The following is a 15183-nucleotide window of genomic DNA, read 5'->3' on the forward strand; positions in this document are numbered from 1 at the left end:
GAGAACCACCGCAGGGAGGACCAGCCACGGGAATGGCACCTCTGCGACCTTCCGGCACAGGCCTGCCACCCTGCTGCAGCTCAGTGAGCCCCTTGAGTGACCCAGGCGGGCCCAGCCCAAGTTCTGGGCCACAGGGCAGCAGCTCATTAAACAGGTGCCAAGTCACGGCCCCGGGCTGGGAGGTCGCTGGTGCAACAGCAGTGAGTACCTGAACTCAGCTGGAGGGGTCCAGAGAACGAGGGCGGATCCTGGCTCTGTTCTCACCAAGCTCTGTGACCTTGTGCCGCTGACCTGCCTCCCCCGGACCTGGGCCTCCTCCTCGGCACAACGAGGAGGCTACGGTGCCTTCCTCTTCTTACAGTCTGCGCCCCGCGTGCGCTAAGAGCCACCACCGGGGCAAAGTGCCAGGTGTGAGGACTGAATGAGGCCTCACCAGGGACAGCCTGCGGCTCCCGACAGGTTTGTCACCCTGAGCCCCATATTGTCATCGCAGAAACACAGGTGCCAGGAATACGTGTTTCCACACGAGGAAACTTCTGTGTGTGCAGGCCCCGTGCAAGCCAATAATCACCCATGAGTGTAAGGCTCACAGCTCTTACGAACCCTCGCACCGTCCTCACTAGATGTCTCCTCCTCACCCAACGAGCAGAGGGGCTGCAGGGGGGCGCTGGCCACCAGGGAAGCACGCCGAGACCGGGAGAGGGCCCCGTGACCCACCACAGCCAGGGAGTGGGGGCCTGCACGGGCCACCTTGGGAAGAGCTCCCAGTCCAAGGTGGGATCCAAAACCAGCCCAGCATGAAAAGTTTGGAAAATGTCCTGCAACTGAGTCTGAGGGGCCTGCAACCCAAGGCAGCCCCACCACCAGCTGTGAGTCAGACCACTGCCCAGCGCAGAGCGTCCAGTGAAGCAGCAGCAGGCGAGGGAATCCAAAGTCCCAGGCCCAGGTTCTGTCGCTCGCTGCTCCAAGCATCCTGGGGATCAGACACCAGGAGGCGCCGTCTGGGGAGCCGGGGAGAAGCACGCCAGACCCCGCAGGTGAAAACCATCTGGGATCCTGCTCGGTGGCTGGAGGTGGTGGTTTTTTTAGGTGCCAGAACCTCTGACACACAGGTGCCCTTCAACCCAGCCACCACCTTTCAACCTCTGGGGAGCCCGGAAATGAGAGGCAACTACCCAGTCGCTCTCTCCGCGGGGACGCTGCCAGCCCGCCCGCCCTTGGGAGGGAGGCCCCGCTGGCCCTCCAAGGGTGCCCGTCAAGGCCGCAGCAGCGCACTTGTGTTTCACAGCCTGTGCGTGTCCGGAACAAGCAGAGGTGCTGCCCGTTTAACCGCAACTGTGCAACTTCACAGGCTCGGCCCAGGACAGGGCGGGGGGCGGCGTGGAAACTGGGTGCAATCGGGTCAGAAAAGCCTCTGCTCCCACCTCCACATGGGTCTCAGCTGACGTGGCGTGCAGGTGCAGGTGCAGGTGCCCGGCGTCAGGCCTCACAATCCAGCAGGTGGGGCCCTGGCCTCAGCGCCCTGTCCCTCCTCCCCTGCCTCGCCACACTCAAAGCTTCCTCCCCGTGCTCAGCTCTGTGCTGGGAAACACAGCCCCGACCCTCGGGGGCGCCCCCTCCTCTTTTGGAGCATCGCTGGGTGGGAGCCCAGGGAAGTTACCATAGAAACCACATCATGCAGCCCCCAGACATGGCTTAGAAAAGAAACTGGGAAAGGGAGGGCAGGGCCCAGCAAGCTGGAGGCAAGCCGCAAGCCCAGTCGCTCCCAAAGGCTGGACCCCATCAACCTGCATCAGACCACACAGAATGCCCCCGAAGCACCCACAGCCCTGGGCTCCTCCAAGAGTCATCAAATTAGACTTGGAGGCTGCAAGAAGTGGACTTTTTAATACGTTCATCTAGTGATTCTTACACACGCTAGGCTTGGAGACCCAACTGGGGTCAAATGTGGAGACTGTGAGAAAGGAATAGAAAGGCTTAAAAACATTTTAAATCTGATCTCTCTCCTCACCCTCATTCTTGCAAAACAGAGCCCTAGTGAACCCAACAAGACAGAAGCCAAGTTCTCAGTTAAGGTACATCCAAGAAAATTAAGTCGTGACGGTAGTGGAAACACGTAATTTAACATAAAAAAAAAAAAAAAACCAGCTCACCAAAGCAACAGGCCTGGACAAAAATTAACCCAAACATCCCTTCCTAGACCGACCAGATCTATTCTGAGAGAAGCAAGATAAGATGTTGGCGGCAGCCCCACTCTGGTTCCAGCCATACCCAGTGATTCAGCTCCGCATTCCATCGTGGGGTTTGATGTCTGGGGGCAGGGGGTGTCCCTGCTGTAGCCAAGACGGTTGGGGGAAGGTTACTCAGGGGCAAAAAAAGAGGCCGGTTCCCAACGCACGCATCCCCTAGAGCAGGGACAAATCTCAGCAGGACCAACGGCCCTGGGCCATGTCAGCGCCCAGAGAAGGCTCACGACAGCCACGCAGAGACCACGTGACGGCCCATCCCTGCCAACACCTGCACCTACACAGCCCTGCAGCGGAAGCAGGGAGTGCCGAGCAAAATTACCTCCACACGGAAAGTGCCACTTTCCACAGGTGATGGGCAGTGGGAACCCCAGCTGCAATTTTAGAAACCAGAACTCCTAGCTCTGAGAAACACAGCATGGAGGGGAGCAGGGGGTGGGGGGAGCTTATTCACACCTGAGTGTCCAGACGGAGGCCCCACCCACCCCTCCCCAAGGAGGCCTGGGCTCTGGCCCCAGGCTGGGAATCTGGTCATCCCCCTAAACTCTGCACCTGCGGCTGGCTCTTCGCGAGCTGCTGAAACTGAACACTGTGCCCGGGAACCAGCAGAAGCGGGGCTCTCAGCCCGCCCCCTTCCGTGACTGGCACTTGCAAAGGAGTCTTGGAAACCGGGCATTGGGAAGGACTGACCCGGGGCCTGGCTCCTTGGAGTCTAAAACACACCCTGTATTATTTTCCTCAACCCGGAAGCAGGTATTCCCCCTGTGAAAGACATTCTCGAAAGCGCCTCTCCCGTGGGATCCCAGCAGGTAAATAACACCAGAGCTTCCCTAAACTGGTTGTAAGGGACCAGGTGTCCAGGCTGTGCTCACTGCCCCCCCACCCCGCCCCCAGCTGTTGGGTCTGGAAATACGACCATCAGTTTTGGGCCCGTGAGGACAAGGGTCCGCAGGTGGGAGAGGGGAGCCGGAGGTTCTGCAGGTGGGAGGGAGGGGGGAGGACCAGGGTCTGCAGGTGGGAGGGGGCAAAACGGGGTCTGTAGGTAGGAGAGGAGAAGAGGGGTTTCTGCAGGTGGGAGGAGGGTGAGGACCGGGTCTGCAGGTGGGAGGGGGCGGAGGGGGTCTGCAGGTGGGGGCAGCAATACCGCTGCAACTTTGCCAGCACACCCCAATTCTGGGCAGGAGCTGCGGACTCCACACCCAGAGCAGCGCCCCTCCAGCGGAAGGGCCCCCAGCGCGCCCGCCCCCCTCCCCCCACGGTCCGGGCCGGACCCCTCCACCCGCCCGCCCGCCCCACGCGCCGCCCGCGGGGGGCGCCCTCACCTTGGCCTCGAAGCAGATGCCGTGCTGGAAGGCGTCCTCGTTGTGCAGGGGGATCCGCAGGTCGTGCCCGTCGTCCACAAGGTTGTACTTGGTCTTGCTGGGCATGGCGAGCGCGGGCGGCGGGAAGGGGCGGCCGGACCCGGGGCGGAGGGAGGGAGCCGGGCGCGCGGAGGGCGCGGGAGCCGGCGCGGCGCCGGGGCGGGCGCTGCTGCGGCCGCGCAGTTCCTGTCGCGAGGAGGCCGAGCGGGAGCGGGGCGGGCAGCCCGAGACCAGGGAGAAAAAGCGGCGGCGGCGGCGGCGGTGGCCGAGAGCGCCTGTGGCCCGGAGCGCCTGTCACGGAGACGCCGGCTCAGCGCGGGGCAGCTCCTCCTCCGGCGGCTGAGGCCCCGCCCACCGCGAGGCTCCGCCCGCCGTCGCCGCCGCCCCGCCCGCCGCCGCCCAGGCCCCGCCCCATCACCGCCCAGGCCCCGCCCCGCAGTGTGGGCCGAGCAGGTGCGAGTCCCGCGAGCGCCCCTCCGCGGCTGGGCTCGGTCTCCTCTCCGCCTGGCGCCTGGGTCGCAGGAACCCAGGCTGGGTCCTGCTTTTGTTTCCCTGTCCGGTTCCGAGCGGGCGGGGCTGCTAATAGCAGCAGCGGCGGCGGCGCCTGGGGTTTTTGTTTTTGTTTTTGTAGCGGGGCAGGGGCGGTACTTACTGTTTTGTTTCCGTGCTTTACCGGGAAGGCCCAAGCCCAGCGGCCCAAAGTCACTGCATCTTCCTTCTGAGCGGCTCGCTTCCCCAGAGAACCAAGACTGCGCCCAAACCGGGGCTCTGGCGCGTGCTTTGTCCCCGTGAGCAGGGCTGTCTGGCTTGTGTCCTGGGGGTGGGACATGAAAATGGGGCACGAAGATGGGGAGAAGCCACGGTGGTGTTTGATCCTTCTCCCTGAAACGCCATCTTGACCTGGGTACGGATGAAACGCGCCCGTTTCTGGTGGTTCCGTCTTAAGAAGACCTGGAGCTCCATGTGCCTGTTGTTGAGAGGCCTGTGCGTGCCTCTCCTTTGCATCCAAGTTTTTCTCACGCCAACAACTGCAAATGAAGGGGCCAGAGGCATTAGCGACCCGACATTCAGCCAGCATCTGTCAAACCCGGTGGGCAGCGAACAGGGCAGCTGCCATGGACAGGCTTATTTACCCCAAAGTCACCAAAAAAGCAACCAAACCAGCCCGGCCTGAGGTCATGGAGACCGCATGGCCAGCCCCTCTGGGGAAGTCACCACTTGAACCACAGGCACAGTCACCTGAGAGCCTGCGCACCAGAAATCCTCAGCTGCCTGTTGCATAGACAAGGCTGGGACACAACCCAAGGAAAGTGCCTGCAAAGGGCACGTCTGCCCACACCACTTGCAACGTAAATTTCTGTAAAATGCACGATCGCCATCATCATATTTCTCGTCTCGTCCTTTCCATATGTGGCCAGCTCCCTGCCTGCTGGAATCACTGGCCCAGGTGTAGCGTTTGCCTCGGCATCTCCCCGAGTAAAAGCAAGCTGAGGGCTGGGTCAGGTTAACCGTGTACACTGCGCCAGACACACTTTATCATATTCCTCGGTGTTAGTAAGAGCCAAAAATAACCGGCACTGAGGAAACACACCACTAACCTTTTTGTAAATACAGGACGTGAGTCTAATCAGGCTCTTTGAATGTCATCCTGGTTTTAACACGCATCATAAGGCGCTCTCCAAACCCTGGCGCGGGAACCACGGAGTCCAGGCGAGATCATGGGTAACTGCTTCACTCACACCTCACCCCGTCCCCCAGTCTAAGAAACCCGCTGCCTCCTCACGGCCTTCATGCCCCGGCCTGGATGACCACGGCTCCAGACCTGAAGCTGTGACCCACTGTTTGCTGACGAGACACAAAAGGCTGAGCCCCCAAAGTATTCCGGGGTCTGGTATTCAGAGGCCACAGTAGACCACAGAGTAGACATCCAATAACTCATTATGGAGTCAAATGATAATCAAGACTAATAGTCACTGCACTTCCTCTGTGCGGCACGTGTCATCTCCATTAATGGTCACGACAGCCCTGAGGGGAGTCCCACTTTGGGAGAAACTGAGGCACAGAGGCATCACCTGACCGGCCCAAGGTCACACGCTTAGAAAGGGGCAGAAGCCAGAACCAGACTCCAGTTGGTGTTCCCGCCATGGCCGGGAAGGTGTGGAAGGCTTCTCCTGCAGGCGAGACACACACGTTCTCTGTGTGTGTGTGCTGTTGCCGAGCTATGTTCATGCCCCTTAGCCGAGACAGAATGTTCCAGAAGGAGGGGCTTGCTCTCTGCCTTGGCCTCCGCAGGCTCCAGTGTCGGCTGCAGAGGCGCAGAATGACCTTCTGCCGAGAACAATGGGCATCCAGAGTCATTTCCTTTTTCAGCAGTGACTTCGATCTTGTTTTTACACCTTTGAATGTAGTTGGTGATTGACTTCCACCCACAGCGTTTGCAGAGCCACACAAAAATGGCTGAGTGTCGTTTCTTCAAGGGAATGACGTGTACACACATCGCTTTCCAGGGCCTTCTGTGTTTTAAACTTGCACGAGACGATTTTAATCTGAAGTACATGTGATTAAAATACAAATTGCCACAGCATGCAATATTTTCTGTTAGATGTTATTAAAACTTTGCTTAAAAATGAATTCCAACTTCCGCCGAGATGGAGGCATAGGTGGAGATGCTGTGCCTTCTCTCACAACCAAGTTTAGAGGCAACAAAATATTAGCAACAGAAAACACAGCCAGAACACAGAAAATTGAACTTTTCGGAAGTCCGATAACAACAAATTCTTCAGCCTGACCGGTAAGAGGGGCGAAACCAGCAGCTTGCGGAGCGGGGTTGCACAGAAAAACTCCGTCAGACGGACTCGGGTGCGCAGAACCCAGGCGCAGGGTTGGACCTAGTAAGCGACTCAGCAAGCGACCTTGGGGAAACAGCGAGGGAGCAGGGCTGCGGGTTGACTGTGGTCGCGCTTTCCTGTGCAGATAGACAAGCGAGGGAGTGGGCAGTGAGACTATGGGACTGAGCAGGCCCCACAGCGCGCGGCAACACAGGGCGCCGCCATTTCCCCGCTCTGACCACGCCCCCACATACAGCGTCATAACCCAGCGACCTGAGAGTCCGAGGCTCCGCTCCTCAGCTCCTCATACTTAACCGGCGAGAACAGCCAAAAATGGCTCAAGAAGATCTCAAAGCCCCAGAGCCTATAAATATAAGCGATGAAGAAATAGCAAAACTCTCAGACGCACAGTTTAAAACACTGGTGATCAGGATCCTCACAGAACTGGTTGATTATAGCCACAAATTAGACAAACATATGAAGGCAAAACTAACTGAAATGAATGGAATTGCACAGGAAACCAAAAGCGATGAAAAGGAAACTGGGACTCAAATCAGTGGAGTGGACCAGAAGAAAGCAAAGAATGGCCAAACAGAAAAGAGTGAAGAAGCAAGAATTCAAAAAAATGAGGAGAGTCTTAGGATCCTCCAGGACATTTTTAAACGCTCCAACATCCGAATTATAGGGGTACCAGAAGGGGAAAAGGAACAGCCACCAGTGGAAAACTTACTGAACAAATAATAAAGGAGAATTTCCCCAATCCGGCAAAGGAAATAGACTTCCAGGAAATCCAGAAAGCTCAGAGAGTCCCAAAGAAGTTGGACCCAAGAAGAAACACACCAAGGCACATCATCATTAGCCAAGATTAAAATGAAGGAGAGAATCCTAGAAGCAGCAAGAGCTAAGGGGACAGTCACCTACAAAGGAGTTCCCATCAGACTGTCAGCAGATTTCTCAAAAGAGACCTTCCAGGCAAGAAGGGGCTGGAAAGAGGTATTCCAAGTCATGAAATCCAAAGACCTACAACCAAGATTGCTCTATCCAGCAAAACTTTCATTTAGAATGGAAGGACAGATAAAGTGCTTCTCAGATAAGATCAAATTCAAGGAGTTTATCCTCACCAAGCCCTTATTATATGAAATGTTAAAGGGACTTATCGAAGAAAAAGAAGTTAAAAAAACATGAACAGTGACAGGACAGCAAACTCACAGTTATTAACAACCACACCTAAAACAAAAGCAAACTAAAAGGACAGCTAGATCAGGAGCAGAAACATAGAAATGAAGATCTCAAGGAGGGCTAGCAATAGGGGAGTGGGAGGAGGAGAAGGGGGGAGAAGGTACAGAAAATAAGTAGCATAGACAGTAGATAGAAAATAGATGGGGGGGCAAGAATAGTACGGGCAATATAGAATCTAAAGAACTTGAGACACATGGTCATAAACTAAAGGGGGGGTAATGGTGGGGACGGGGGGTAGGGTGGAGGGGAATGAAGGGGGGAATAGAACAACTGTAATGGCATAATCAATAAAAAATAAATTTAAAAAATGAATTCCAAAAAATCCGAAATCACAGACTTTACAACTGCAAGTTACACAGTGACCTTCTAGCCCAGCTCCTTCATTATAAAGACAAAAAAACCCACCCAACTCAGAGAAGTTAAGTCATTTTCCTGGCGGTCACTATAGGCTCCAGCGCTGAGCTCAGAAACTCTCCATCACACGATGATGAGTTATAAATTACTTGACAGCAAGTTTATTTTTAGCCCATGTTTGAGGCGGAGAAAATGAATTCATTTCTGACCATAAAATGCCTGCTTTGCCAGCTGAGCACGGCCTGTGGGTGTCTCGAGTGGCCACGTGAGGTGGGTGTGCAGATGGCCCTGAGGCTGTGTAGGTCTCAGAGCTACAAGTCTGAGGACCTCACCTGAGAACTGCCAGCAATGAATGAACAAAGTGTGGCCCTGGCTGGCGCGGCTCAGTGGATTGAGCACCAGCCTGCAAACCAAAGGGTCGCTGGTTCCATTCCCAATCAAGGCAAGGGCCTGGGTTGCAGGTCAAGTCCCCAGTAGGGGGCATGTGAGAGGCAACCACACATTGATGTTTCTCTCCCCCTCTCTCTCCTTCCCTTCCCATGTCTCCAAAAATAAATAAATCTTAAAAAAAAAAAAAAAAACAAAGAGTGTGTCCACTTGCTCGACCCCCTCAGACACACAGGGAAGAACTCACAAAATCTTTCGGTAAATAGTAACTTCGGATTGTAACAACCCACAGTGACTTCCTCCTGTCAGAGAACACTAGCTCCAAAGAGTCCAAGTTTTTGTTCCCTGACATCATTTTTACTGGACGGTCTCTCCCTGGGTCACAGAGAGCGAGAGCCATGCCCCCAACTTAAAGGTGGCGATAAAGATACTATGTGATTTCTGTGCAAAGGTAGGTAGGTAGGTAGGTAGACAGACAGAGACGACAGACAGACAGGTGGATGGATGGATGGAAACAGATGGAGAGGGAGAGAGAAAGAGGGAGAGAACCCCTCTCACCGGGGGTCTCTAATCTGAGTGTGGTCGATCCTGGGCTTCTATTCTGTAAGCAATAATTTGGGACGTTCTCCCCATAAAAATTGCTCTGAAAGGTTCTGATGCTGACTCACATGTTGTTCCTCTTCATTGAAACGGACTCCCCCCACGTCCGCCCCCACACCATGTATCATAGACCGTGGCTGTTTCCAGAGGGTCTACAGGCTGCCCCCACATTCTCTCTCCTGGGACACTGGGGTCCAGACTCTAACGCAGAGAGAGGAGCGGGGTCTGGGGGGTCGAACTGCTGACAGCTGGACTCCGGCCGGCTCTGCGCACCCTCTCTTGCGTGGCTCCTCCTGACCCACCCTCCTGAGAGGAGGGACCTCCTTGCTTTTCCAGGTCAAGTTCACAGCTGTGTTTCCTGGCCTTGCTTCATATTTCAGGTAAGAAATTTTTATTGACTCAACAGCTTTTGCTTCAAAAACCTTTTGGTCACAGGCAATAAAACCACTTTTAACAAGGGTGGCCGCTCTCACAGCCTCCCAGGAGCCCCCTGCACAAGACCGACCCCTGGCCGCGGGCAAGGTGCTGTGGCCCGGCCGTAAGAACCAGAGGCACCGTCTCTGAGTGTCACGGGAGGCAGGGAAGGAGAGAAACCAGCGGGACTGGCTTGCCCAGACTGAGCCTTGAGCCTGGCTTGAAAAGAGGGAATGATTTTAACCGGAATACAGAGCCCAGCAGGAGGAGGGCAGGAGACGGGGCGTGTCATACACAGGGTCTTTGGGGGACAGGAGACTGGCTCACAGGATGGCGTGCCCTCCCCCGGGGTGCAGCTGGTGACAGGCCAGCAGCAGAGTCTGAAGGTGCAAGGGGTGGCCTTTCCCGTGGCAAGAGGGCAGCCCTGTGCGGGAAACACGTGTTCCCGTGATTTAAGTCACATGGAGGAGCATCCATCCCCGTGCCGTGCAGGTTGCTCCCGTCCCACAAACGCCCAGTGACGGAAACGGGTGAGGTGTCAGCCACACACCCCACTGGTTTTGTGGGTCCAGAGCTCCCCCCGCAGCGCCCCCTTCGCCGGCTTCCACACTCTGCTCCCCCCAGCGTGGCAGCGCCAGGACCATCTCAGGAGGGTTTGGATTGACGGCTGGTTTCAGTGTCCCCGATGGTGAAGCGAGCTTCGTGGAGAATTCGCTTCGGCTGCTCTGCTCAGGATGGGTCTCAGGACGCCCCTTTTCCCCTCCAAGCCGAGATCTCTATCTCTAAATCTGGGCCTATTTTCATTGCTTATCTATTTAAAACCCGAAGTAAGAGCCCAGCTGTTCAAGCGAGAGCCTGTTGGCTCAGCTAAGCCCACCCCGTCTCGGCGATGGGTCTCGCTGCTCTTTATAAACCCACATTCTCCAGACACGAGGGCTGGGTGAAGGCTATGGGGATGCAACATAAGTTTGTGGTTTTGATTTTGGGGTGGGTTCTTTTTATAGATTTTACTTATTTATTTTTAGAAAGAGGAAGAGAGGGAGAGAAACATCCATGTGTGGTTGCCTCTCACACACCCCCTACTGGGGCCTGGCCTGCAACCCAGGCATGTGCCCTGACTGGGAATCAAACCAGCGACCCTTGGTTTGAAGGCCGCATTCAACCCACAGAGCCGCACCAGCCAGGGCAATAAGTTCATGTTCTATTTTCAGATCTCTCTTTGGACATATGAAGCTTTTAAGAAGATTTGTAGCTACTTAAACTGCAGAGCTTTCCTCAGGCGCCCCACTGGTAAGCTTTAAAAAAACAAGGAAGAAAGAAAGAAAAATACAGCTGTGTGCTTGCCCAGGTGTGTGTGGGACCACACGCACCGGCCGAGGCCGGGTTGGCCGTGTGGGGCCTCCTGTGTCCGGGGCGCCGACTTCTGATTAACGTGCCCAGTTCTCCTCGGGGCCACGGTGCTGTCCTCTGAGCCACACACGGAGAGTGGCACCAGTGTTTCTTCAAGAACAACAGCATTTCAGGAGAATGAGGAAACTGTGTGGCCTTCTCCAGATCCAGTCTTAGCAGGTTTCCGTCATTAGCAGCCGTGTTCCTCCCTTAAAAGGTCTCACAATCTCGGTGATAAATCCCTGGGCGTCACCAGCGGGTCCCCTTTACGTGCCGCTCCGAGCGTTTTCCCAAGATCGTGCACAGGGGCCTCGGAATTGTCCACCGGTCTGAGTGGTCATGGGCGAGGCAGCCCCTGTCACCTGAGCTCCACTCACACGGTGACACTGTACCTGCAGCCAAAACATCAGTTCAGAGCAAATGTTTCCCAGGTCCACCCCTTTCCAGAAAAGCAGCCCAGTCTCGGGGCTAGAACGGAGAGTGTGGGCGGGGTGGGATTTCCAACGCAAATCTGGTCTCCATTCCGAGTGTGGGCACAGCACTGACGTGCTCCCGGTGAAGTCACGGACCTCCTGTGGCCTGTGGCGGCATGGCTCCCCGTCACCGGCTCCGGAGCTCCCGCCACACGGTCCGAGGAAGGTCCCTGCCAAGCTAGTGGTGGGAGGGAGTTTCCTAGGGAGTCGGGTGGAAGGCTGCTGTGGACTCGGGGCTTGGGGGTGAGAACGAGGACGAGCCTGCCCTCGAAGCCTCCTCCTAAACAGTGTCGTTCGCCTCTGCTCACAGCAGCCGACAGGTGAAAGCAGCTCACGCGTCTATCGGCAGGTGAGGGAGAGTCATCTCCTCCATACGGAGGGACAGTGGTCCCTCGGAGGACCCCAGGGGACGCCGGGCTGAGTCGAGAAGGCACAAGGGCTGTGTGACACCGACCCTCCTGGGCAGCGCTGCCTGGTGACACCGTGGCTGGAGCCCCCATTTCGGACACAGCTGGGCAGCCGAGAAAGGAGGTCCATCCCTCTGGAGCCTTCTCCAGCGTTCACAGGGACCCGTGAGACCCCACCCCACTTTCCTCCTCACCCTCATCCCCCCCCTTGCCATCTGCAGCTCTGGGGCCACCAAGGCCCCTGTCCCTGCCAGACTCGCCCCTCCTGGTCCCGCCGAGCTCCATGCCCAGGAGGGGCACCGTCAGAGGCTCCAGGACACAAGATTCTGCCGTTCTATCCTTTCCCGTTTTCCCTGGCGCTTAGAACAACCCAAAGCACTGAAGGAAGACGCCTTCTGGGTCCACTCCTTCTGCCCCGCCCTCTTCCAGAACAGGGAACTGAAGCCCAGAGAGGCCAAGTGACTTTGAAAGGCTGCACAGCTGGCTGGTAGCCCAACTGGACTTGAACTCAGGCTTCAGGTCCTATCCTGACCCCAGGGACCCGGCTGCCCTCTGCCCGCCATGCAGACCTCTGCAGGGATAAGCAGGCCCTCCCCCCACAACTCCCAGTCCTCCAGCCCCCGCGGCCCCAGAACCAGCAGGAGGCTGCTATAGCCGAGCGGTCTCTGGTGCCCTCCGGTGGCAGAACTGAGGAGCTGCAGCTGCTCCGCCCCCCGACAGGAACGTCAGCTGGCACCATCCTGCAGAGTCTCCCTCTTCCTTTGGATGTCGCGACCGGGAGGGCGCACGTAGAAGCTCAGCTCGTCTGAACGCAGACTGCCACGTGCTCCCCAAGGGCCCCTCCAAACTGAAGTTGAACTATGTGAGCGGAGGGGGCCAGCGAGGCGACTCCCCGCGGGTGGCAGGGACCTGGTTTCTTCCCTTCGGGTCCTGAGCGTCCCAGGGCCACCTTCTCACCGGCCACAGGAGAGGACGAGGGTCAGGACCCCGAGCAGGAGGGGAGGACCAGCCAAGGGCGAGCTGGGGGCGGGGCCGCTGGGGGAGGGGCCCCGAGGCCTGGGAGTCCCCGGAGAGCAAGGCAGCGGGGGACACCCAGGCTGTGGGCCGCCCTTCCACCCAGAAGCCACTGCACCTGCTGCCGCTGCGTTTGCCGCGGAGCGAGGCCCAGATCCCAGGGCCTTTCTCTGCCGCCCGCCCACACAGAGCGGTGGCCCTGTCGTCACCTGTCCCCGCAGTCCCATTCGGACGCTCACCACACCTGGCTGCGTATCTGACTCGGGGATTCCCAGGGCAGCCAGCACTGACCGCGCGCCTCCGTGCGACAGCACCAGGGGGCGCCCAGCGTCTCCGAGCCCGCGAGGGCCAGGCCGGGCTCCCCGTGCGCCCTCCGAGCCCTGTGCATCCGCGCGGCCTGCACGGGCCACGTTCGGACCCGGGGCACTTAGGCTGCTGGTTGGGAGCGCTGTTCTCACACAGGTAACAGGGAAGGGCGGGGGGTGGGGGTGGCGGGCAGAGAGTCTGCCCTTCAGTCCTTGCCAGGCTTGGAGGAGGAGGTCACCTGAAGTCAGCGGTGGAGTAGCTGCTGTGACCACCTGCCCCGAACCTCAGTGACTGAGCACATGGGAAGCTTGTTTTCCACTCACCTGAGGGTGGGTTCGACCCCAGAGCCAGGCTCCTCCCTGGCGGCCGCTGCCTCCGGGCGCAGACAGCACACTGTGGCCTCCTGACCGACCCACAGGGAGGCCCAGGTGCACAGGTGTTGCTGGACAGGTCTGTCCCTCTCACCTCTCAGATACTCGACGCCCTCAGTGAAACGCCCTCCGTGTTTCTTCCCCAGAACACGCAGAAGAGCCCCTTCCTGGGGGGGGCTGCCCCAAAGCGCCAGCGCTCCAGGACACTGCGGGAGGGCCACTAAGTCCAGCTTAGGGACTGCAGAGTGCGCAGTGCTAGGGCTCAGAGGGACACCCTGGAAATGAGTCCAACCGTCCCAGCAAGCAGGCCAAGCTGAAGCCACAGTTTCCCGGGGAGCCCGTGGCTGCCAGGCTCACACAGGACCAGAGGGGCAGCGTCGGGGAGATGCCAGGGCTCCCGGGCGGGACTCTCACCGCCCTGGCTTCGGCAGGTGGTTGTTCTTCCAGGGGGGCACCCCTCTGCACGTCTGGCGTTGGAGAACCTCCCAGAAGGGCAGATGGCATGTGGGCGACGGGCCGAAGTGAGGTTTTCAAAGTCAGGTGCTGGTTACTCAGAGTGGGTGTGAGCAACAGCCGGAGCTCAGAGCTGGCTGGCCCCTTGCAGGCCACACCCTTCCGTCCTGGGACCCGATAGTCAACCTTGTTCTTCGGTGTCCCCACCTGCGGCTGTGGGCAGCAACCCCTTCACTGCAGGATGGTGGCAAGCATGACGTGAGACGCCGGCACCCGGGCCCATCAGGTGCTCGGCCAACGGGAGCTGTGGGGACACAGTTTCCGGCGCACGCCCCCTGGGGCAGTGGGTGGCAGGACGCACAGCTCTAGGTCTGAGGGAAGCCAGGCTCCGAGGCTGGGAGCCCGCTCAGCAGCAGCGCATTCGGGGCTCACACCTGTCACTTTCAGGTGACGGCTCGGAGGCTGAGTGGCTGCCTCCCCGTGTGAAGGACGGAGGAGGGACTAGACAGGGGCAGCAGTGAGGCGGAGGGAGGGGGCAGGAGGGCAGCCGGGGCAGGGACTCCCCAGGTTCATTGGAATGACAGGAACCAGGTGCTGGAAAGGAAGAGGCGGCTGCGGAGAAAGGGCAGAGAACCTGGGCGGGTGCTGCCGAGGCTGCCGCGCCAGCCGAGCCGCCCTCGAGGTCCCGAGGCTGTTTGAGGTGTTTCTCTCCTTGGACGGGAGCTTGGCTCTCGGGCGCATGGCTGGGCTTCCTCTCATCTGGAGTGAGAGGTGATCTTGGGTTTTTACTCTGGACTCGGTATCAGGCCAGGGATTGCTCCAGACTGTGCCATCTGTCCTCCCAGAGAAGCCCCTCCACACTCGAGCAGGGTCTCTGCCGGCCACACGGGTCCCAGTTGCTCTGTCACCCCCAAGCCCAGGCTCCGGGAGCCCCTCCAGAGCTGCTCACACCTTAGAATGTCCCCTTGTTAAAGTTTATCCCTGGAACCAAACAAGCCCCAAACGGGGAAAGCTTGTCGACCCAAATCACAAGGAACAGAATCAAAACTGACGACTTCCTTTCTTCAGATAAGGAAACAGGTGCGGAGAGTCCCCACTGAGTTCACGCAGCAAAGACGACGCCCCATAATAAAGGGACACTGTGTGGTCATGTGCTCACTATTCAACAAATCCTTGGCCACCGGGTGGGGATTTTTATGCAACCCCGTTCTCCACAACAACTGGGCCACACTGGAAAACTAATGCTGGGCGGGGAAAACCTACCCAAGGTCACCGCCAGACAAGTGGCCAAATTAAGACCAGCGCCCAGGCCTGCAGTTCGGACGCCCCCACAAAGCTCAG

General features: G+C 58.0%; 1 protein-coding gene across 3 annotated transcripts in view; it reads right to left on the reverse strand.

Moving 5' to 3' along the window:
- The window catches only part of LOC119052365 (carboxyl-terminal PDZ ligand of neuronal nitric oxide synthase protein-like), a 103872-nt gene that overhangs the window by 84255 nt on the left and 4434 nt on the right, over positions 1–15183 (reverse strand). For 2 of the 3 annotated variants that reach the window (XM_053659338.1, XM_053659337.1), the window contains exons 1-3: positions 4508–4682; positions 4260–4421; positions 3569–3898 (exon numbers count right to left, since the gene is read on the reverse strand). In XM_053659338.1, coding sequence (XP_053515313.1) covers positions 3569–3898; positions 4260–4421; positions 4508–4660 — 645 coding nt within the window. In that variant the 5' untranslated portion in view covers positions 4661–4682. Of the gene's footprint in view, positions 1–3568; positions 3899–4259; positions 4683–15183 lie in introns of those variants that run through there. The other variant, XM_053659339.1, reaches the window with a different exon arrangement.

The sequence above is a fragment of the Artibeus jamaicensis genome, unplaced genomic scaffold (assembly GCF_021234435.1).
Source record: "Artibeus jamaicensis isolate MK-2021 breed Jamaican fruit bat unplaced genomic scaffold, CSHL_Jam_final scaffold_625, whole genome shotgun sequence".
Classification (NCBI taxonomy): Eukaryota; Metazoa; Chordata; class Mammalia; order Chiroptera; family Phyllostomidae; genus Artibeus; species Artibeus jamaicensis.